At 44.0% G+C, this 22,518-nt stretch overlaps 1 protein-coding gene across 1 annotated transcript in view; it reads left to right on the top strand.

Annotated features, from left to right (window-relative positions):
- The window catches only part of LOC118362478 (latent-transforming growth factor beta-binding protein 2-like), a 153,660-nt gene that overhangs the window by 88,940 nt on the left and 42,202 nt on the right, over nucleotides 1-22,518 (top strand). The window contains exons 8-9 of the mRNA XM_035742833.2: nucleotides 824-926; nucleotides 13,251-13,325. Of these exons, the coding sequence (XP_035598726.2) occupies nucleotides 824-926; nucleotides 13,251-13,325 (178 nt within the window). The remainder of the gene's footprint in view (nucleotides 1-823; nucleotides 927-13,250; nucleotides 13,326-22,518) is intronic.

Below are 22,518 nucleotides of genomic sequence, written 5' to 3'. Positions count from 1 at the left end.
ATACCGTTCCATTCCGGCCATTACCATGAGCCGTTACTCAGATTTCTAACTCCACTGGCTGCCACTGGTAATTAGAGTTCCTCACGGAGGTCCTGTACAGGCAGCATCTGTTGGCTAGGCTGTAAGAGATGCTCCTTCCTTCTGTATTTCCAACCCTAATGGTAGTTTCCTCTGTAGAGCTGCTGCCAGGCCAGTGTTGGGCTATGTGATATCTGCTGCTGGACACAGAGCAGAGGAGCAGAGGGAGAGTATGTTTGTGTTGGAGGGGATCTCTCATTGTCTATGCCATGTCTTCATCCTGCGGTTGCTTACTGGTTTTCCTCAAATAAGATCTCTGTTTGGTCTTGACTGACTTTGCCAGTGCGTGCCCTAGTTAGGTGTTCCATAGCAATGTGTGGATCCCAAAGATCCGTAAGGCACCATTTGCCAGGCAGTGAGGTTTGATAATAATCTCTCCACAATTAGCCAAGTTCCTTAAACAAACCATGCCAGCAGCAGCAGCATTAGAGCTATTTGTGGATCAGCCTGATTGTGTCCTCGGCTGCTCTCTAACCAGTCTCAGGTGTGTTCTGTTCAGCTCACTCTGTCCACTTTCTGATGGGAAGACTCACACACTACTACACACCCATGCATACACACACAGCACACACACACAGCACACACAGCACACACGCACACGCACACGCACACAGGTATTACACACACACACACAAATACAGTGACGTTAAGCAACATACTATCAAATGAGGTGGAAAAGGAAGGTGTCAGTGATGTGTCCTGTGTTGTGTGAGTGTGTTGAGATGTGTGTGTGTTGTCATTGCAGTGTGGGAAGCCTCTTCCTGGCCTGACCAAACAGGATGACTGCTGTGGAAGTGTGGGAGCCTCATGGGGCCTGAACAAGTGCACAGAGTGTCCAACAAAACCAGGTGAGTCCCCTCACATACTGAACACACTGAACCACTGAACCTTCTCCAGTGCTTTACCTTGTGTTATATATTTGTTATGATGTGTGAATGTAGCTAAACATCTCCTTTTACTTCATTCATAAACACAATGTATCTCGGAGAATAACAGTCAATTACTTTAACATGGGGTGATAATTCAGGATGATTGCTGATTTGTGTATTCTAGATTAGAAGGATTGTGCCTCCACTCCATTGGCATCGGGACTTGTCGTCTTATTAGAAAATTAAGCAGTTTGGCAGGAGTGCCACCCAGCCTGCGGGCAGGCAGAGAAAGAGGCTGACTCTCCCTCTCCTACTTTAAGTAACAGAAGAGAATGAACCGCAGTGGTCCCTGACCATAGCTGCCTGGACTGTCGCTGCTGTGTGTTCCCTCATTGTGTTTGTAGTAGAAGAGCACTCCTGACCCCTGATGACCCCCCCCAAGGACCCCCAAGTGCTGCTACTGGAGCTCTCCAAGGAGGTGTGTGATGGTTGGGAGAGACTGTCCCTGCCCTTCACTGTTAATTCCTATCAGGAAGAGGTCTGGCTGCGGTAGATGTCAATTGCCTGCACAGGGTGCTGTCATAGCCTGTCCCTGTTTAGTGTGTCTGTCTGCCGGAGCTCTAATCGCGAGCAGACATCATCTCACTCAGGTCCAATTCATCACAAACACAAATCTATTCTTCTCTTCTCTCTGTGCCAGAATCTCTCTCTCTCAATACCCACATCAGCATCTCTTTTGGATTCCAGATGGTTTCCTCTCCTCTGTCCTTTGAAGTGGGGAGAAACAGAACTATCCCTCCGTTCTCTCATTATGTAGTTGTTTAGGGGCAGCTTGGGCCTCGGTCCCAGGTCACATGCAGAGTCAGATGAGAGAATGAAAGACAAAAAGAGAAGGATGAAGCCACATAGGTCCCATGCTAGTTGGTATACTTTGAAGGACTTAATAGGGAATACTTGGCATTTCTTTCCAGTCTTCTTGTTCCCAGTATAGAAATATGTCCAGAACTCGCTTTAACTGGCTTGATTATACTTTGTATAACTAAAACAAGTGGACAAGCATAAATTAAGAGTAATCATTTTGTCATCCCGTACATCTCTCTGGGACTGGTCAGGTCAGTCAGTTGAAGGCTTGATGACAAGAATCTGTAAGGAAGTAATTTTGTCATGTAAGTCATTGTGGACATCGACGTCTTGCTCCCAGACAAATTAAACAACTTCTTTGCTCGCTTTGAGGACAATACAGTGCCACTGACACGGCCCGCTACGAAAGCCTGTGGGCTCTCCTTCACCGTGGCCAACGTGATTTAAACGTGTTAACCCTCTCAAGACTACCGGCGGCCCAGACGGCATCCCTAGCCACGTCCGCAGAGCATGCGCAGACCAGCTGCCTGGTGTGTTTACGGACGTATTCAATCAATCCCTATCCCAGTTTGCTGTGCCCACATGCCTCAAGATGGCCACCATTGTTCCTATTCTCAAAAAGCTACGGTACAGTAACTGAGCTAAACGACTACCGCCCGTAGCACTCACTTCTGTCATCATGAAGTGCTTTGAGAGACTAGTCAAGGATCATATCACCTCCACCCTAAATGATACCCTAGACCCACTTCAATTTGCTTACCGCCCCAATAGGTCCACAGACGACGAAATCGCCATCACACTGCCCTATCCCATCTGGAGAAGAGGAATACCTATGTGAGAATGCTGTTCACTGACTACAGCTCATCATTTAACACCATAGTACCCTCCAAACTCGTCATCAAGCTGGAGACTCTGGTCTCGACCCCGTCATGTGCAACTGGGTCCTGGACTTTCTGACAGGCCGCCCCTAGGTGGTGAAGGTAGAAAACAACATCTCCACCCCGCTGATCTTCAACACTGGGGCCCCACAAGGGTGCTTTCTCAGCCCTCTCCTGTTCTCACTGTTCACCCATGACTTCGTGGACATGCACACCTCCAACTCAATCATCAAGTTTGCAGACGACACAACAGTGATTGGCCTGATTACCAACAACGACGAGACGGCCTACAGGGAGAAGGTGAGGGCCCTCGGAGCATGGTGTCAGGAAAATAACCTCTCACTCAACGTCAACAAAACAAAGGAGATGATCGTGGACTTCAGGAAACAGCAGAGGGAGCATCCCCCCATTTACATCGATGGGACAGTCGTGGAGAAGGTGGAAAGTTTTAAGTTCATCAGCGTATACATCACAGACAAACTGAAATGTTCCACCCACACAGACAGTGTGGTGAAGAAGGCACAACAGCACCTATTCAACCTCAGGAGGCTGAAGAAATTTGGCTTGTCACCAAAAACACTCACAAACTTTTACAGATGCACAATCGAGAGCATCCTGTTGGGCTGTATCACCGCCTGGTACAGCAACTGCTCTGCCCACAACTGAAATGCTCTCCAGAGGTTAGTGAGGTCTGCACAATGGATCACAGGGTGCAACCTACCTGCCCTCCAGGACACCTACACCACCCAATGTCACACAAAGGCTAAAAAGATAACCAAGGACAACAACCACCCGAGCCACTGGCTGGTCACCCCACTATCATCCAAAAGGCGAGGTCAGTACAGGTGCATCAAAGCTGGGACCCAGAGACTGAAAAATAGCTTCTATCTCAAGGCCATCAAACTGTTAAACAGCCATCACTAACATTGAGTGGCTGCTGCCAACATACAGTACAGACTCAAATCTCTGGCCACTTTAATACATTTAATAAATGGATTTAATAAAGGTATCACTAGTCACTTTAAATAATGCCACTTTAATAATGTCTACATATCCTACATTACTCGTCTCATATGTATATACTGTACTCTATACCATCTACTGCATCTTGTCTATGCCGCTCAGCCATCGCTCATCCATATGTTTATATGTACATATTCTCATTCACCCCTTTAGATTTATGTGTATTAGGTAGATGTTGGGAAATTGTTAGATTACTTGTTAGATATTAGTGCTGTCGGAACTAGAAGTACAAGCATTTCTCTACACTCACATTAACATCTGCTAACCATGTGTATGTGACCAATACATTTGTATTTTTTTTATTTAACTATGCAAGTCAGTTCAGAACAAATCCTTGTTTACAATGATGGCCTAGGAACAGTGGGTTAACTGCCTTGTTCAGGGGCAGAACAACAGATTTTTACCTTGTCAGCTCGGGGATTTAATCTAGCAACCTTTCGGTTACTAGTCCAACACTCTAACCACTAGGCTACCTGCCACCCCAGGTAGCCAATACAATTTGATTTGATACCTTAGAGAACTATTTATGACTCTTTATAACTTGTAAGAAACTGCTAAATGTTTTTTGCACCCCATGGCAAAAAGTGTAGAATTGCAGTAAATAAGCTTTAAACGTGCAACGTTTAAACGTGCTTTAAATGTGCACACCAACAAGAGGGGTGTGGACAGTTTGTGTCATGAACGGTGCTTGTGCCCATAGAAATAGACGTGGCGCGTGCTCACATGCACAGGGGAGTGCGGGATGTTCCCCAATGCTGGAAGGGGGGCCCCAAGTGAAAAAGTTTGGGAACCCATGTCTCCTCTGGTCAGCTCTAAGTCAAATCAAATCACATTTTATTTGACACATGCGCCGAATACAACAGGTGTGGACCTTACGGTGAAATGCTGACTTACAAGCCTGTACCCAACAATGCAGTTTTAAGAAAATACAACACAAAAAAACTGATTTAAGTTTCCCTGCATTTAAAGTCCCCGGCCACGAGGAGCGCCGCCTCTGGATGAACTCTTTCCTGTTTGCTTATGGCGGTATACAGCTCATTGAGTGCGGTTTTAGTGGCAGCATCGGTCTGTGGAGATACATCCAGGGATGTATCTCTCTGCTCCCTGTCTTTGTCTTCAGTCTTAACTCTGATTCCCACACCATTCCCACATCTTTCTCCTGTTGTTCTTCCTCTATCCGATGGGAAGGATTCACTGAACTCTGACTGATTTTGATTTGGTAAGAGATTTCCCATCCAAGACACTGCCAGACTACATAGTTATTTTTGGTAGTTAAAGTATTATTATTGTTATATGGGGTGGAGAAAGCCATGGTGCAGTGGGGAAACTAATGGGTTTGTGTTTTTGGGAAGGACGGAGGTTGACGTAATGGAGGTTATGACAGTGAGATAGATGTGCCTTGTAGGATCGAATGCACTGTAAACCCACATGCTGCAAATTCCAATGCGTAATGAACTCCAGTTAAATAAGACCGTGGTCATCTCTCCTCTCCCTTTTGAGAGAGAGAGAGAGAGAGAGAGAGAGAGAGAGAGAGAGAGATTAGTCATGTCAAACTGCAGCTGGGAATAACTACAAAGTAACTTAATTTTCATTTGTTTAAGATGTTTTCTAGTGACATTTATTTGGATACATCCATGACAATGAGTCAATGATGTGCGATTTTGCCTGGCATAGAAAATGTGCTCTCACTGTTATTCAGAGGAGCTAGACAACAACCCCGCACACACAATCACTGCAAACTAGCTGCATTTAATTTTGTTTTACCTGTTTTCTATTGACATTTATTTGTATATATCCATAAAAATGATGCCAGCTGATTCATGATTTCGACTGGCTGAGAAAAGCTGTCTGCCTGTCTTGTCTCGTCCCAACTAACGACACGTTCATTTCTATAGCACAGCTGTAGATCAAATTTCAGTTTTAAAACAATGTTTCAAATGTTGAATAGACAGATACCAATTGAAGTTCAGAACCAAATGCTAGTCTAAAAGAAGATAACATCTAGATGCTTATTATAGTGCAAATCAAGTTTAGAAATTGCCTGGCTGGGCTGATGAGACAGTATATTGCTCAGTGAGATGGAACAGAGTAAATAGGCATTTCAACGTCATACCTTTAGCCGGTGGTAACTTGTGGAATAGACACCGGCTGGAATGTGGTTTTAACCAATCAGCATCCAGGATTAGGCTCTCCCATTTTTTTTTTTTTTTTACCTTTATTTTACTAGGCAAGTCAGTTAAGAACAAATAGTTATTTTCAATGACAGCCTAGGAACAGTGGGTTAACTGCCTGTTCAGGGGCAGAACAACAGATTTCCCCAGTCAGCTCGGGATTTGAACTTGCAACCTTTCGGTTACTAGTCCAACGCTCTAACCACTAGGCTACCCTGCCGCTCATTGTATAATGACTGATATATCAGTGCCTCAGACTTTTTGGAACAGGGACCAACATGCTCTGGTTTTCTACATTGATCACTTTAAGTGAAAGGTTCATCATGTAAAATAATCTGAGACACTTGAGAAGAGGCCACTGGCTCTGCCCTGAGTGTGACTCTTTGACCTGGTGAGTGAGAGTGACTCTATATGGAGTATATGGCCACCCATAGTAATTATATTTCTATGGTGCCACTAGGGTTGGGCAGTATACAGTCAGAGACTGGATAAAATGTTCTCAATGGGCTCATTAGCATTTAGCTGGATACCACCTAATCGCCACCACTCCCTGTGTGTTCCATGGTTTATGTAATTCCATAAAGCATGGCTCCGGTTGTCTCCCTATCTGTCATTCCGGGAAGTCTTCCCTCCCATTGACTCTTCTACTCCGGGACGCTGGGATGCTTCCCAGGGAGCAGGATCAGAGGTACCTCGGGCCCCCATAAATCACAGCCCCAACCACAGGAGCCCTTGCCCTGGAGGCACCTCCTCCCTAGGCCACTGAGGTCACACCGTGATGCCACAGTATGATGATGTCAGCCTCCTGGCCCTCTGCCCCTCCTTCCTTGACCCCTTCCTATACTGAGAAAGCACCCTCTCTTTGACTCTCTCTTTCTCTCTCTCTCTCTCTCTCTCTCTCTCTCTCTCTCTCTCTCTCTCTCTCTCTCTCTCTCTCTCTCTCTCTCTCTCTCTCTCTCTCATTATTCCTGACCATTAGATCACTAATATAACATGAGGAGGAGGAGAGGGCAAGTTGCACATTGACCCACATGAGATCATCCCTCCCAGTCCCATGGAGAAATATTGAATCTGCCATTCATTTAGGACCAAAGCATGTGTGCGTGTTACTTTTTATTAACAGTGATCAAACATTGAACACTTGTTAATGACCAAGATCAAAACCAAGCAATGGGTGTGACTTTGCTAAACATCTGCTGTGGTCCGTGCCAAGGTTCCAGGCTGCTCTCTCTCTTTACTGCTGCATCCGCTCTCTCATGGTGATTAGACAGAGACGTTTCCATCCTTTGATACGTTCGGATTCGTTCTGTGTTGATTTAGTTTAACGCCGGGTGCAAACAGTGTGAATCTTTTAGATAGACAGCGGTGTGGCTAAGGAGCCTGGCTGCTCACAGGTATAAATCCTAATGCAGACATAATCTATCTGTCCCAGAGAGCACCGCTGTCCAAGGCACTGTGCCAGTGAGTTGGAGGCACATGGAAATTAAATGTGTGTAATAAGATACATGTTAGGCTTGTTCATCATAGGGTATGGACTGTACCATGTCATCTCTTGGCCTTGCCCCAGTGGTAAATATTTAATGTCGAGTGGCGGCAGTGGGGGATTATGAGAGTGTGTCTGTTTTTAAATGGGAGGTCACAACCACACTGCCATGGGCATCGTAAAGAAGGGAGGAGAGAAAATGATAAACTGTCAAACTACGAACAAATATGTAAAATGCATCAAATGATGACAGCTGGGAATTTAATTTACTCAATATCAAACTTTTAGCTGGTATACTGAGTTTTTTTGTAAGACAAATGTTTGCTTTGCATTAGTGTATTTATGTCTGGGACTGATCTCATCACGGGGATGTTGATGTTGGGCTAATTATTTACATTTGAGTTATTTAACAGACAGTCTTATCGAGAGCGACTGGTCCCCTGTGGGAGTCGTTGCAAGCTCCATGCTCTACCAACTGAATCACAGGGGACCTAGGCTCATGTGTCTCATCTGATGTCCCAGCACTTGACTGGCTGGCTGCTACTGAAGGTCTTATTTACAGGGCTGGTGATATGGGCCATGCCAGATTGGCAAACTTGGCGTGTGCCAAACAGACATTCGGCTTTGAAGGCAATTTACTTCCCCTTAGCTGTTTTCTCTAATCAGCCGTTGGCCTGGAGGCCAGAGGGAGATGACTTCTTTCTCATCTTTGTCTCAAAGGGAATGAAACAACTCCTTGTGATTAAAGAGTTGAGTTTGGTTTGCCCCTTGGGTCTCTCCATGGCGCCAGTTTGTCCCATGGCGGTTTGTTCTCAGAAAGCATGTCACTTAAAGGGTATTGAAGGGTCTTGGCACTCATGTCTGTTGTGTTCCTATAGAATATCTAACGTTGGAATGGAAAGGGAAGATTGTCTCCCCTTCTCCTGTAGATTTCATCCATTCCCCCTCTCTGGTCTACCTCTTCTTCTCAGGTTCTCCAGCTGAGGTTCTGGATTAGCCTGGAGGTAGGGAGTGACTGGGGGCAGGCCTCATGGGGGAGCTGGATATTGTGGGTTCAGTACAGTGCTATGCCTGTGAAGGATGTGCCAATCGGACCACAAAATAGGCCTCCACATAATGATTGCACTAAATTTCCAATTAGATTTCTGTCAAGCAGAACCCATTTGACTAGCTAGACCTGCCCCTCTTCCTCCCCACTCCCCCTCTCTCTCCTTACCATCACTCCTCTTTTGCGTAACCTCTACTCCTCTCTAAATACCCCCAGTAAACCCCCACATTGAAGCCTGTCCTAAGGTAGCTTTGACACCTGTTTTAGAGTAGAGCTTTCACTGAAATTGATTTGGCTCTCAAAAGAAAGCAATGCCACCTACTAAGAAATTGTATATGACGCTAAAGCTTCTATATGTATCTTTTTGTGTGACCAGACCAAATTCACATAGTAATGTGAGTTATAGATCTGCCATTCATTGAAAGCAAGTCTAAGAAGCGGTAGATATGTTCTATATGCGCTATTTCTATGCTTCCTGTTCTTAAGTTTCGTTTTGCGTCTTTTACTTTCGGTTTTGTACACAAGCTTCAAACATCTGAAAATACAATATTTGGGGTTTGAAAATATATTTCACAACGGTTTAGATTAAAATTAGGCAAACTATTAGAATTTTAGCAACCAGGAAATGGTGAAGCGATTTCAGCATATTGCACGGTTAACTGTTTACAAGCAAATAGAGCTGAATGGTTGCAAATAAAATTCCTGATGCAATTTCAAGATGACTGTTGAAGTACAACAAATCAGTCAGGGGTGACAGTCTTTTGCAGTGAATGAATGAAGGGGGATACAAGTAAGGCCAACAGTCTGTGTCCCTGTGCTTCCTCTTTGTAAAGCACAATGAATATGCACCAGTCTGGTTTCTCTGTCCCAGCATCCATGTAACCAGGGGGAACACTAATGATGCAGCAAGGTCACTCTTGCGTTCGACTGCTTTGGGATCTAGGACAATGAACATTGTCTGGGTCAGCATGACGGCATGTCAAAACCATTCCACAGTGGCATTCTACCCACAAAACATCCTGAACTAGGATATATGATAGATACATAGCCTACAATAGATTTCGCTCTTTGGGTATGTTTGTTGTCGATTGCACTAGCCTATAACTAGAGCGCAGAGTTTTTCCTGGTAGGGTAGTTAGGAAAAACTTCTGGTCCTATTTATGCAGTATATTTTTGGTTTGCCATTGTCTTTAGCAGTGGGTTGACCATAGAGATGATGACTTGTCATCTCAGGTAACCTGCTGGTGAAGCTACTTCAGACAGACCTGCTCTCCTCTGTGTTCTTTCTAGTCTCTCAGTACTAATAAGCTTGACTGGGAGGCCCGCCCCCTGCTGGGCATCTCTTGGCATGTGCTCCTGCAGTCACTCAGGGCAGAATCTGATCCTGTCCTCATGGGGGGTCGCACCTGCACCACCCGCTGCCCCGTCACAACAGCTCATTACCCAGATGCATCCCTGGGGATTACATGGGTGCAGGACGGGGCGGGCAGACAGGAACAGGCGCTTCACTTTGACACAATTATCTCCGACCCAACAGAGGAGCTCCCGTCTGGTCTGACCCACTTCTGATCTGCTGTGTGAACCTTAAGGTACTTCCACTAGCCCTGCCTGCTCCACAGCCCTGAACGCACACTGTGTTGTGTCTGTCTCACAACCACTCAGATGGGATAACATGGAAAATGATTCAACACCATAAATAAGATTGTAGGTATATTCCAGGTACCCAACAAGACTTCACCCTCCCCATCCCTGCGATATTGATAGCCTGTTGATGAACTGAGGATCACCAATCCCACAAACGGAGAGAATTTTTTTCAAATTAACAGCTTATTACCTGTGTATGAAGGTAAAGGAAAATAAATGGCAGGGGTTCCCAAACAGAGGAAGAGGAGGGCTGACTGCAGGGTCTCTGTGTGGTGTGTGTCCTACAGTGCTTCATGGTGAGGTAAGGGCAGATGTGCTGATGTGGCTGTGGGGATCCCGGGCCTGTTTGCATGAAAGGGGCTCTTGTCAGGTCCTGTTGACCCACCGTCTACTTGCCTGTCAGACGGCCTGCGACACCACTGTCTGTCAGACTACCTGTCTGCGACATCACTGTCTGACAGACTGCCTACCTGCGATGACACTGTCTGTCAGACTGCCTGCGACACCACTGTCTGTCAGACTGCCTGTCTGCGTCACCACTGTCTGTCAGACTGCCTGCCTGCGTCACCACTGTCTGTCAGACTGCCTGCCTGCGACACCACTGTCTGTCAGACTGCCTGCCACTGTCTGTCAGACGCCTCACCACTGTCTGTCAGACTGCCTGCCTGTCTGTCAGACTGCAGCACTGTCTGTCAGACTGCCTGCCTGCGACTGCCTGCAGCACTGTCTGTCAGACTGCCTGTCTGCGATGACACTGTCTGTCAGACTGCCTGCCTGCGTCACCACTGTCTGTCAGACTGCCTGTCTGCATCACCACTGTCTGTCAGACTGCCTGCCTGCGTCACCACTGTCTGTCAGACTTCCTGTCGGCGACACCACTGTCTGTCAGACTGCCTGCCTGCGACACCATTATCTTTCAGACTGCCTGCCTGCGACACCATTATCTTTCAGACTGCCTGCCTGCGACACCACTGTCTGACAGACTACCTGTCTGCGACATCACTGTCTGTCAGACTGCCTGCGACACCACTGTCTGTCAGACTGCCTGCCTGCGTCAGCACTGTGCTGTCAGACTGCCTGCCTGCGTCAGCACTGTCTGTCAGACTGCCTGCCTGCGTCAGCACTGTCTGTCAGACTGCCTGCCTGCGTCACCACTGTCTGTCAGACTGCCTGCCTGCGTGTTTGTCACCACTGTCTGTCAGACTTCCTGTCGGCGACACCACTGTCTGTCAGACTGCCTGCCTTAGGAAAATATTGAAATTTAATGAACTATCCTTTTACAAAACATTTCATGAAACACACCATTATCTTTCAGACTGCCTGCCTGCGACACCATTATCTTTCAGACTGCCTGCCCTGTCCTGTAAATCACCACTGTCTGACAGACTACCTGTTTTGAAGCTGCTGACTAACATTAAAGTGCACATCACTAAGTCAGACTGCCTGCCTAGTCTGGACACCACTGTCTGTCAGACTGCCTGCCTGCGTCAGCACTGTCTGTCATCTTTTGTACAAGTGCTGGTGTCATGTCCTGACTAGCTGTCACTTTCAGAATGTCATTTAAGTGCCTGATATTCATCAGCACTGTCTGTCAGACTGCCTGCCTTTTTTTGCGGCGCAACATTTTGTTCAGCACAACCAAGAATGTCTGTCAGACTGCCAACACCGCCTTTTTTTCTCCATGAACTGTCCGATTTCCTCAGCACTGTCCATCTCACTTCAGTCAGACTGCCTGCCTGCGACCTCTGGAGCACTGTCTGTCAGACTGCCTGCCTCTGGTGCGTCAGCGTCAGCACTGTCTGTCAGACTGCCTGCCTGCATCACCACTGTCTGTCAGACTGCCTGCCTGTGGTGTCCATCATTGGCACACCACTGTCTCATCAACTCCTCGTCAGACTGCCTGCCTGCAATAAATGACGTCACCACTGTCTGTCAGACTGCCTGCCAAAAGCTTGTCGTCACCACTCATGTCTGTCAGACTGCCTGCCTGCGTCACCACTGTCTGACATACTGCCTGACCCGCGCAATTCGTAATCTTACCACTGTCTGTCAGACTGCCTGCCTGCTTGTCACCACTGTCTGACAGACTGCCTGCCTGTTTGGATAACGTTTTGGCACCACTGTCTGTCAGACTGCCTGCCTGCGACACCACTGTTTGTCAGCGACACCACTGTCTGTCAGACTGCCTGCTCGCCTGCGACACCCTAGATATTGATGGTACTTATGGAGCTCACATATACAGTTTGTCATACTGTGTACGTGTTTCAAGCTATGAATGAGAATGTGTGTGTGTGTGTAGACAGTATATGCTGGAAGATTTCTATCAGATGAGATCTCAATATCCTTTTCAAAGCTTGTGTTTGGCGCAATCTGATCAACTGGAAAAGACAATGGTCTGGAAGTCACATGAAGTCAACATTTTTCTACTCTTCCACTGGATGTAAAGGGAGTGAATACATTGTACTGTCCCATCATGTTGAAATGAAAAAGACACCCTAGCCAGACTACAAAATTATGAGGAGGGCCATTCTCCTTTTAACATGTGTCTGATGATATTCTAGGAGGCTCTTCGTCTGCGTCTCCTCTTTCAGTTTTCCATAACTGTGAAATCTGTGACTAATCACATTGCTCCTGTCCAACATTCAGCTCCGATTTGCACCTACCTCAATCCCACCTCAACCCCTTCCCCCTATCCCTACAAGTGACGGCTCAGTGATTGCCATCTGATATTGAGAATAGCCTCCTTCCTCAGTACCAACAACTAAAGGAGCATGCCGAATTAATAATGACATGTTTTCAGGCCTCAGCAAGTGTATGGCTGCGCTGGGGGCATGAATGGACACGGAGTACAATGATGTTCTGGCTCTGTTTTTCTGTGTATGTGTCCCCAGGGTCTATGTAATATGATTATTAATGATGTTGTGTGTTGTTGATGATTTTATGTGATGGCAGTACTGTCTTATAACTGTGGTTGATGGGGATCCATTTACATGGCAGCGTTTTGGTGTCCCGCAGGGCCCAGCTGTGGGTCCCCATCTAATTTCTCCCCCGCTAAGCTCAGCACATTTGTAACATATGGTCCCCTGCTAGACATGAACCATCCCTCTCCCTCCATATGTGTGTTATGGATGCAATGCAGAATGTGATGTCTCTTTCTCTGATCAGTGCTTTTTCTTTTTCTCTTTTATCCCACAGCGTATGCAGTGATTGCGAATGGCCAAGTGGAATGCCCCAAGGGTTACAAGAGGGTGAACCTGACTCATTGTCAAGGTAAGGGGACGAAGATGACAGAGATGAAGATGATGTCCTGTTGCTTTGCTTGTGTTTAGTTATACCAATAGCGCAGTGGTCACCTAGTTAGTCAAGCTCACTTTCACAGTCAAAAAGCAAGTTGAGCATATTGGCTACATGCCTGCCCTAACAATATTGTTCTTCTCAGACCATATTATATCTCAAACTTGAGTTTTGATAACAAAATAGATCAGTTGGTGTAGCACTTGCGAGGCAACGCTGAGCATAAAATGAAATAATTTGCTAATAATTTGCTTTTTATTTGACTGGACTGATGGTACCTGCTTCTGATGGTCATGGTGCTTTCAAGACAACTGGGATCTCGGGGAAAAAAACTATCAAATCATGATGCCAGTAATCTTCAGGTCAAAAAGTCGGAGCTGTAGAAAGATGCCAACGATTCGAATTGGATGACCACCCTGCCAAAAAGTCCCAGTCGCATCTTGTTTTTTTGGGGGGGGGGAGTTCCAAGTTGTCTTGAACGCACTGAAGTTGTAAGTCGGAGATATCCGAATTCCCAGTTGTTTTGAACACGACATTAGTCTCAGCAGAGGGAGGGAGAGAGCAGCATAGGGTCTGCCTCTCACGGTCCATACTCTCTCCTTCCATTCCTCTGGTGAGACTGACCAGAGAGAGGAGACACCGTCTTCCACCGGATGGCAAAACTATAGTCGCACCTGCACAAATTCATGTAGTTCCTATGACCAGAGAAAGTTAAATATTCCTCTATATTAAAATAGACACTACCAGCTGCTAATAATGATAAAAAAACGCAGGGCTATCGATACACTTGGCTACTCATATATTGCAGCTGTATTGCGAGTGGAAGTAGGGAGAAGCGCGTTTTATGTTTTTAATCATGTTGAAAAGTGTTGACAGTGCTGAATAAAAACTTAGATATGATCTCACTCATAAAAACAGCAGTTCTTTGCTGTGTTCTTTGACATTCTCTCTCTGGTCAGTGTTTTAAACCGGGATGCTGGCCTTCTAGGCAGAGTTCTTCTGTCCAGTGTCTGTGTTCTTTTGCCCATCTGAATCTCTTATTTTTATATGCCAGTCTGAGATATGGCTTTTTCTTTGCAACTCTGCCTAGAAAGCCAGCATCCTAGAGTCACCTCTTCACTTTTGACATTGAGACTGCTGTTTTGTGGGTACTATTTAATGAAGCTGCCAGTTGAGGACTTGTGAGGTATCTGTTTCTCAAACTAGATACTCTAATGTACTTGTCCTCTTGCTCAGTTGTGCACCGGGGCCTCCCACTCCTCTTTTTATTCTGGTTAGTACCAGTTTGTGCTGTTCTGTGAAGGGAGTAGTACACAGAGTTGTACGAGATCTTCATTTTCTTGGCAACTTCTCGCATGGAATAGCCTTCATTACTCAGAACATGAATAGACTGATGAGTTTCAGAAGAAAGTTCTTTGTTTCTGGCCATTTTGTGCCTGTAATCGAAACCACAAATGCTGATGCTCCAGATATTCAACTAGTCTAAAGAAGGCCAGTTTTATTGCTTCTTTAATCAGAACAACAGTTTTCAGCTATGCTAACATAATTGCAAAAGGGTTTTCTAATGATCAGTTAGCCTTTTAAAATTATAAACTTGGATTAGCTAACACAACGTGCCATTGGAACACAGGAGTGATGGTTGATGATAATGGCCCTCTATGTAATGTAGATATTCAATTAAAAATCTGCCGTTTCCAGCTACAATAGTCATTTACAACATTAACAATGTACAGTGCATTTCTGAGTTATTTTAATGGACAAAAAATGTACCTTTCTTTCAAAAACAAGGACGAATCTAAGTGACCCCAAACTTTTGAACCGTAGTGTATGAACATAAAATAAAAGCTGTCAAGGACACTTTATGCTGTCCAAAATAGTGTCAAGAGTTGCCAGCAAACGCAGTAATTAATCTAACTTTGATTCAACTTGCTTTTTCTGATCACTTCAAGATGTTAACTAACAGTCCCTCATTTTTGAGACTGAAAAACCAAACTGACAGATATTCACAATATTTACTGGCCAGCTTCAAAGTCTTATTCCCATTCTGCTGGAGCTCCATTCCCAAAAATCATTTTGAATTTCAGCTTTTAGAACAACTGCCAAGGATGCAAAACGGAGATTCTCTCTCTTTTTGCTCCTGGTGCTGGGCTCGGGGGCTTACAGTGGGCCTCGCGTCACAGATAGAATGGCCCCTCAGAAATACAAGCTGTTTTGTGACCTCAGGAGAGGCCTGTGTCTTCCAAACACCCCAGAAAAACACTGTAGAGGAACTGGTTCGGCTGGAGTCACCTATAGGGCTTCTTATGTAATGGAACATCTATGGCCTCACTGTCAGACGTTTAGTATGGGCTGAATCATTTATTTATTTTTTACTCCCGGTCTGAGATATGGCTTTTTCTAGAGAGAATATAGGCAGGACGACAGGCAAGCATTTCCATATTGGGCTTTTGAGGAATAACACATTGCTGTTCAGCTAAGGACAGTTCAAGTTCTTAACTGAGAAACATGCATCTCCAATTAGTAGCAGTTTTGGAAAGGTTTGGAAAAGGATCACTTACTATTCCCAAGTCCTCGAATGGATGGTGTTTTTGCCTCATGACTTATGTTTAGTGTCTGATTCAAAACATTTAAACAGCTCTGTCTTATTTGACAGAGAACCTCCCAGTCCCCACTCTAGCAGTACTCAACAATAATCCTGGATATTACTGTTAAATAAAGTATGGCTAGGTATTTCCTTTACAATGGCAGTAAATAATTATCATGGTTGTTTATGTGAATCCTCTACAAGTTTATTTTGGTCCTGCAGTCATAAAGTAAGAGATTACAGGTTGAGTGAGTTCAGGACAGGCAGGTTGTCAGTTTAAGCGCAGTCAGGGGACTCTTTGGCTGGAGTCATCATTCTGCGTCATTACTACAATAACAATGGTGTCATGAGAAACCTGTCGAGGAGAACTCTGATGGACGTCTGTGTGTTCCATCTGTACCGTGTACCATAAAAGAGAATGTCTGCGGCAGAATGAGCGCGCGACGAACCATGAAGTCAGATAGGTGTTGAGATTAGTAGAGGTCATGACAAGCTTTCATTCTCGTCAGTTCCAATCCCTTACCCTCGACCAGACTGTAGCACTAACACTATCCTGAATCAACCTAACCCTGGATTACAGACCCCATGTGATGAAGGAAGGCTGAGCCGAACGTTGAACTTCAGCCTTCAGTTCATCATCCAGATAACATGCAGCTTAAACCGGTCTCAAGTAGTCCCTATAGTCCCACAGCGCCTCCACAGCAGTGTTGTTGTCTCTCTAAGTGCGAGGTAGCAGAGTTACGTTTCCCCAAGAGAAATGGTTTGGTTAGAGCTCACAGTGTATAACCCCATGACAGCAGTTGTCCATTGCATCTTCTTTATGTGCCGCGTGGCTCACCCAAACAGGAAATATTGTCCGCCCATTTGCTTACAATTGAGTCAGCCTGTTTACATCATTAATAACAGAGGGGCTGGGGAAAGGTCAGCTAACGTTATGACCTTGAACTGGTTCCCCTTTTAATCCCCCATACCACCAACACACACGCACACACACACACACGCACACACACACGCACACACACACACACACACACACACACACACACACACACACACACACACACACACACACACACACACACACACACACACACACACACACACACACACACACACACACACAGGCACGTACATAGACACACAAAGACAAGCACACAGGCACAGACACACAGATCCACACACATGCACACACATGCACACACACACACACACACACACACACACACACACACACACACACACACACACACACACACACACACACACACACACACACACACAGGAACACATAGACACACAAAGGCAAGCACACAGGCACGGACACACAGATCCACACAGACACACGCATACTCACACACACACACACACACACACACACACACACACACACACACACACACACACACACACACACACACACACACACACACACACACACACACACACACACACACACACACACACACACACACAGGCACGTACATAGACACACAAAGACAAGCACACAGGCACAGACACACAGATCCACACACATGCACACACATGCACACACACACACACACACACACACACACACACACACACACACACACACACACACACACACACACACACACACACACACACACACACACACACACACAGGAACGTACATAGACACACAAAGGCAAGCACACAGGCACGGACACACAGATCCACACAGACACACGCATACTCACACACACACACACACACACACACACACACACACACACACACACACACACACACACACACACACACACACACACACACACACACACACACACACACACACACACACACACACACACACACAGTGAGAGAAGGAGAGGCCTGTACTCTCATGGTAGTTTTGCTTTTCCTCCCATCACTCCCCAGACTTTCCCTGTTCTCTTATAAGCTATCTTTTTCCACCGGCCAGCACAACAGCGAAACAAGAGCAGATTCATTATTATTGGGAAAATCTGCCATGGCAACTTGTCAGGTTCCAGTCGTCACGGCGATGGGAAAAGGCCTAATGATTTACTGTTGTTCAACACTGAAACCGCCATAGGCCAATGGACACTGACGTTTGATTTTGTAAATAAAAAATATCAGGCTAAAAAAAAGCTATGTCCAGCTTCTTCTCTGACTTTTCCTAAATGTTTGTATTTTACACTGCTCATTTGTCAGCATTTTGGAATCACAAACAGAAAAGTATTTATGGTCTTTTTACCTTTTCACACCTATCCCCAACTTAACCCCCCAAGACAATGTGCTGTAGGATGTTGGTACCCATCCAGGCGCTAATGCTTATTTCTCTCCTCACTGAATTAATGACAAATGAACGCATGTACGATATTTGTGCGCCTTACTTCACAATTGAATTTAAATTAGGCCTAACTGAATGATAAGGAGGGTGATGAGGTTGATTAATGATGAGTTTGTGTTATGCCTATTTACAGTAGTTTTTACAGAAGTTTACATACACTTAGGTTGGAGTCATTCAAACTTGTTTTTCAACCACTCCACAAATGTCTTGTTAACAAACTATAGTTTTGGCAAGTCGGTTAGGACATCTACTTTGTGCATGACACAAGTCATTGGTTCAACAATTATTTACAGACAGATTATTTCACTTATAATTGTATCACAATTCCAGTGAGTCAGAAGTTTACATACACTAAGTTGACTGTGCCATTAAACAGCATGGAATATACCATAAAATTATGTCATGGCTTTAGAAGCTTCTGATAGGCTAATTGACATCATTTGAGTCAATTGGAGGTGTACTTGTGGATCTATTTCAAGGCCTACCTTCAAACTCAGTGCCTCTTTGCTTGACATCACGGGAAAATCAAAAGAAATTAGCCATGACCTCAGATAAAAAAATGTAGACCTCCACAATTCTGGTTCATCCTTAGGTGTAATTTCTAAATGCCTGAAGGTACCGCGTTCATCTGTACAAACAATAATATGCAAGCATAAACTCCATGGGACCACGCAGCCATCATACCGTTAAGGAAGGAGACGTGTTCTGTCTCCTAGAGATGAACATACTTTGGTGCGAAAAGTGCAAATCAATCCCAGAACAACAGCAAAGGACCTTGTGAAGATGCTGGAGGAAACAGATACAAAAGTATCTATATCCATAGTAAAACGAGTCCTATATCGATATAACCTGAAAGCCTGCTCAGCAAGGAAGGAGCCACTGCTCCAAAACAGCCATAGAAAAGCCAGACTATGGTTTGCAACTGCACATGGGGACAAAGATTGCACTTTTTGGAGAAATGTCCTCTGTTCTGATGAAACAAAAATAGAACTGTTTGGCCATAATAACCATCGTTATGTTTGGAGGAAAAAGGGGGAGGTTTGCAAGCCGAAGAACAATTTGTAAGTCGCTCTGGATAAGAGCGTCTGCTAAATGACTTAAATGTAATGTAAATGTAACACCATCCCAACCGTGAAGCACGGGGGTGGCAGCGTCATGTTGTGGGGGTGCTTTACTGCAGGAGGGACTGGTGCACTTCACAAAATAGATGGCATCATGAGGGAGCAAAATTATGTGGATATATTGAAGCAACATCTCAAGACATCAGTCAGGAAGTTAAAGCTTTGTCGCAAATGGGTCTTCCAAATGGACAATGACCCCAAGCATACTTCCAAAGTTGTGGCAAAATGGCTTAAGGACAACAAAGTCAAGGTATTGGAGTGGCCATCACAAATCCCTGACCTCAGTCCTATAGAAAATTTGTGGGCAGAACTGAAAAAGCGTGTGCAAGCAAGGAGGCCTACAGTCCTGACTCAGTTACACCAGCTCTGTCACGAGGAATGGACCAAAATGTACCTATCTTCTTGTGGAAGGCTACCCAAAACGTTTGAACCAAGTTAAACAATTTAAAGGCAATGCTACCAAATACTAATTGAGTGTATGTAATCTTCTAATCCACTGGGAATGTGATGAAAGAAATAAAAGATTAAATAAATCATTCTCTACTATTATTCTGACATGTCACATTCTTAAAATGAAGTGGTGATCCTAACTGACCTAAGACAGGGAAGTTTTACGAGGATTAAATGTCAGGAATTGTGAAAAACTGAGTTTAAATGTGTATGTTAACTTCCGACTTCAACTGTATCAGCAGCAAATAATTTGACCACACACCTTTGTCAAAAGAAGCTGTTATGTGACTGTTTTATTTGCTATCTCTATCACTAATCTAATGTATTGTAAGGGAAATGAAAGCATGCTATGTGTTGCAATAGGCCTTTAGAGTAATGCAAAACATATCCTTGACTATCTAACTTAGTGATCGGGAAACAAACGATACCAGTCAGCCTGCGCAGCTGGTCCATCGAAACTATACCGATACTAATTTCACACATAATAAGAGTTAGCCTATAGGCAAAATGAAATGGACAATCTGATGAGCATATTCTGCAGGTTCTATTACACTTACCTTTGTCAAATAGCTCTCATAATTCAAGAGTTTAGTTTATTCATTCGACCATCTAATAAATAACAAGCACACATAAAACTTGAAAAAGCAATACATGCACATGAGTAAAATCATGGAGGATAACACACAATAAAGTCTGGGACTTATTACCATTGTTCAATCATAGAGGATAACACAAAGTCTGGGACTTATTACCATTGTTCAATCATAGAGGATAACACAAAGTCTGGGACTTATTACCATTGTTCAATCATAGAGGATAACACAAAGTCTGGGACTTATTACCATTGTTCAATCATGGAGGATAACACAATAAAGTCTGGGACTTATTACCATTGTTCAATCATAGAGGATAACACAAAGTCTGGGACTTATTACCATTGTTCAATCATAGAGGATAACACAATAAAGTCTGGGACTTATTACCATTGTTCAATCATGGAGGATAACACAATAAAGTCTGGGACTTATTACCATTGTTCAATCATGGAGGATAACACAAAGTCTGGGACTTATTACCATTGTTCAATCATGGAGGTTAACACAATAAAGTCTGGGACTTATTACCATTGTTCAATCATAGAGGATAACACAAAGTCTGGGACTTATTACCATTGTTCAATCATGGAGGATAAAACAATAAAGTCTGGGACTTATTACCATTGTTCAATCATGGAGGATAACACAATAAAGTCTGGGACTTATTACCATTGTTCAATCATGGAGGATAACACAATAAAGTCTGGGACTTATTACCATTGTTCAATCATGGAGGATAACACAATAAAGTCTGGGACTTATTACCATTGTTCAATCATGGAGGATAACACAATAAAGTCTGGGACTTATTACCATTGTTCAATCATAGAGGATAACACAAAGTCTGGGACTTATTACCATTGTTCAATCATGGAGGATAACACAATAAAGTCTGGGACTTATTACCATTGTTCAATCATGGAGGATAACACAATAAAGTCTGGGACTTATTACCATTGTTCAATCATGGAGGATAACACAATAAAGTCTGGGACTTATTACCATTGTTCAATCATGGAGGATAACACAATAAAGTCTGGGACTTATTACCATTGTTCAATCATGGAGGATAACACAATAAAGTCTGGGACTTATTACCATTGTTCAATCATGGAGGATAACACAATAAAGTCTGGGACTTATTACCATTGTTCAATCATGGAGGATAACACAATAAAGTCTGGGACTTATTACCATTGTTCAATCATGGAGGATAACACAATAAAGTCTGGGACTTATTACCATTGTTCAATCATGGAGGATAACACAATAAAGTCTGGGACTTATTACCATTGTTCAATCATAGAGGATAACACAAAGTCTGGGACTTATTACCATTGTTCAATCATAGAGGATAACACAAAGTCTGGGACTTATTACCATTGTTCAATCATGGAGGATAACACAATAAAGTCTGGGACTTATTACCATTGTTCAATCATAGAGGATAACACAAAGTCTGGGACTTATTACCATTGTTCAATCATAGAGGATAACACAATAAAGTCTGGGACTTATTACCATTGTTCAATCATGGAGGATAACACAATAAAGTCTGGGACTTATTACCATTGTTCAATCATGGAGGATAACACAATAAAGTCTGGGACTTATTACCATTGTTCAATCATGGAGGATAACACAATAAAGTCTGGGACTTATTACCATTGTTCAATCATGGAGGATAACACAATAAAGTCTGGGACTTATTACCATTGTTCAATCATGGAGGATAACACAATAAAGTCTGGGACTTATTACAATTGTTCAATCATGGAGGATAACACAATAAAGTCTGGGACTTATTACCATTGTTCAATCATGGAGGATAACACAATAAAGTCTGGGACTTATTACCATTGTTCAATCATGGAAGATAACACAATAAAGTCTCATGGGACTTATTACCATTGTTCAATCATGGAGGATAACACAATAAAGTCTGGGACTTATTACCATTGTTCAATCATGGAGGATAACACAATAAAGTCTGGGACTTATTACCATTGTTCAATCATGGAGGATAACACAATAAAGTCTGGGACTTATTACCATTGTTCAATCATGGAGGATAACACAATAAAGT

This window comes from Oncorhynchus keta, chromosome 29 (assembly GCF_023373465.1).
Source record: "Oncorhynchus keta strain PuntledgeMale-10-30-2019 chromosome 29, Oket_V2, whole genome shotgun sequence".
Taxonomy (NCBI): Eukaryota; Metazoa; Chordata; class Actinopteri; order Salmoniformes; family Salmonidae; genus Oncorhynchus; species Oncorhynchus keta.
This window is presented reverse-complemented; position numbering and strand designations above follow the sequence as displayed.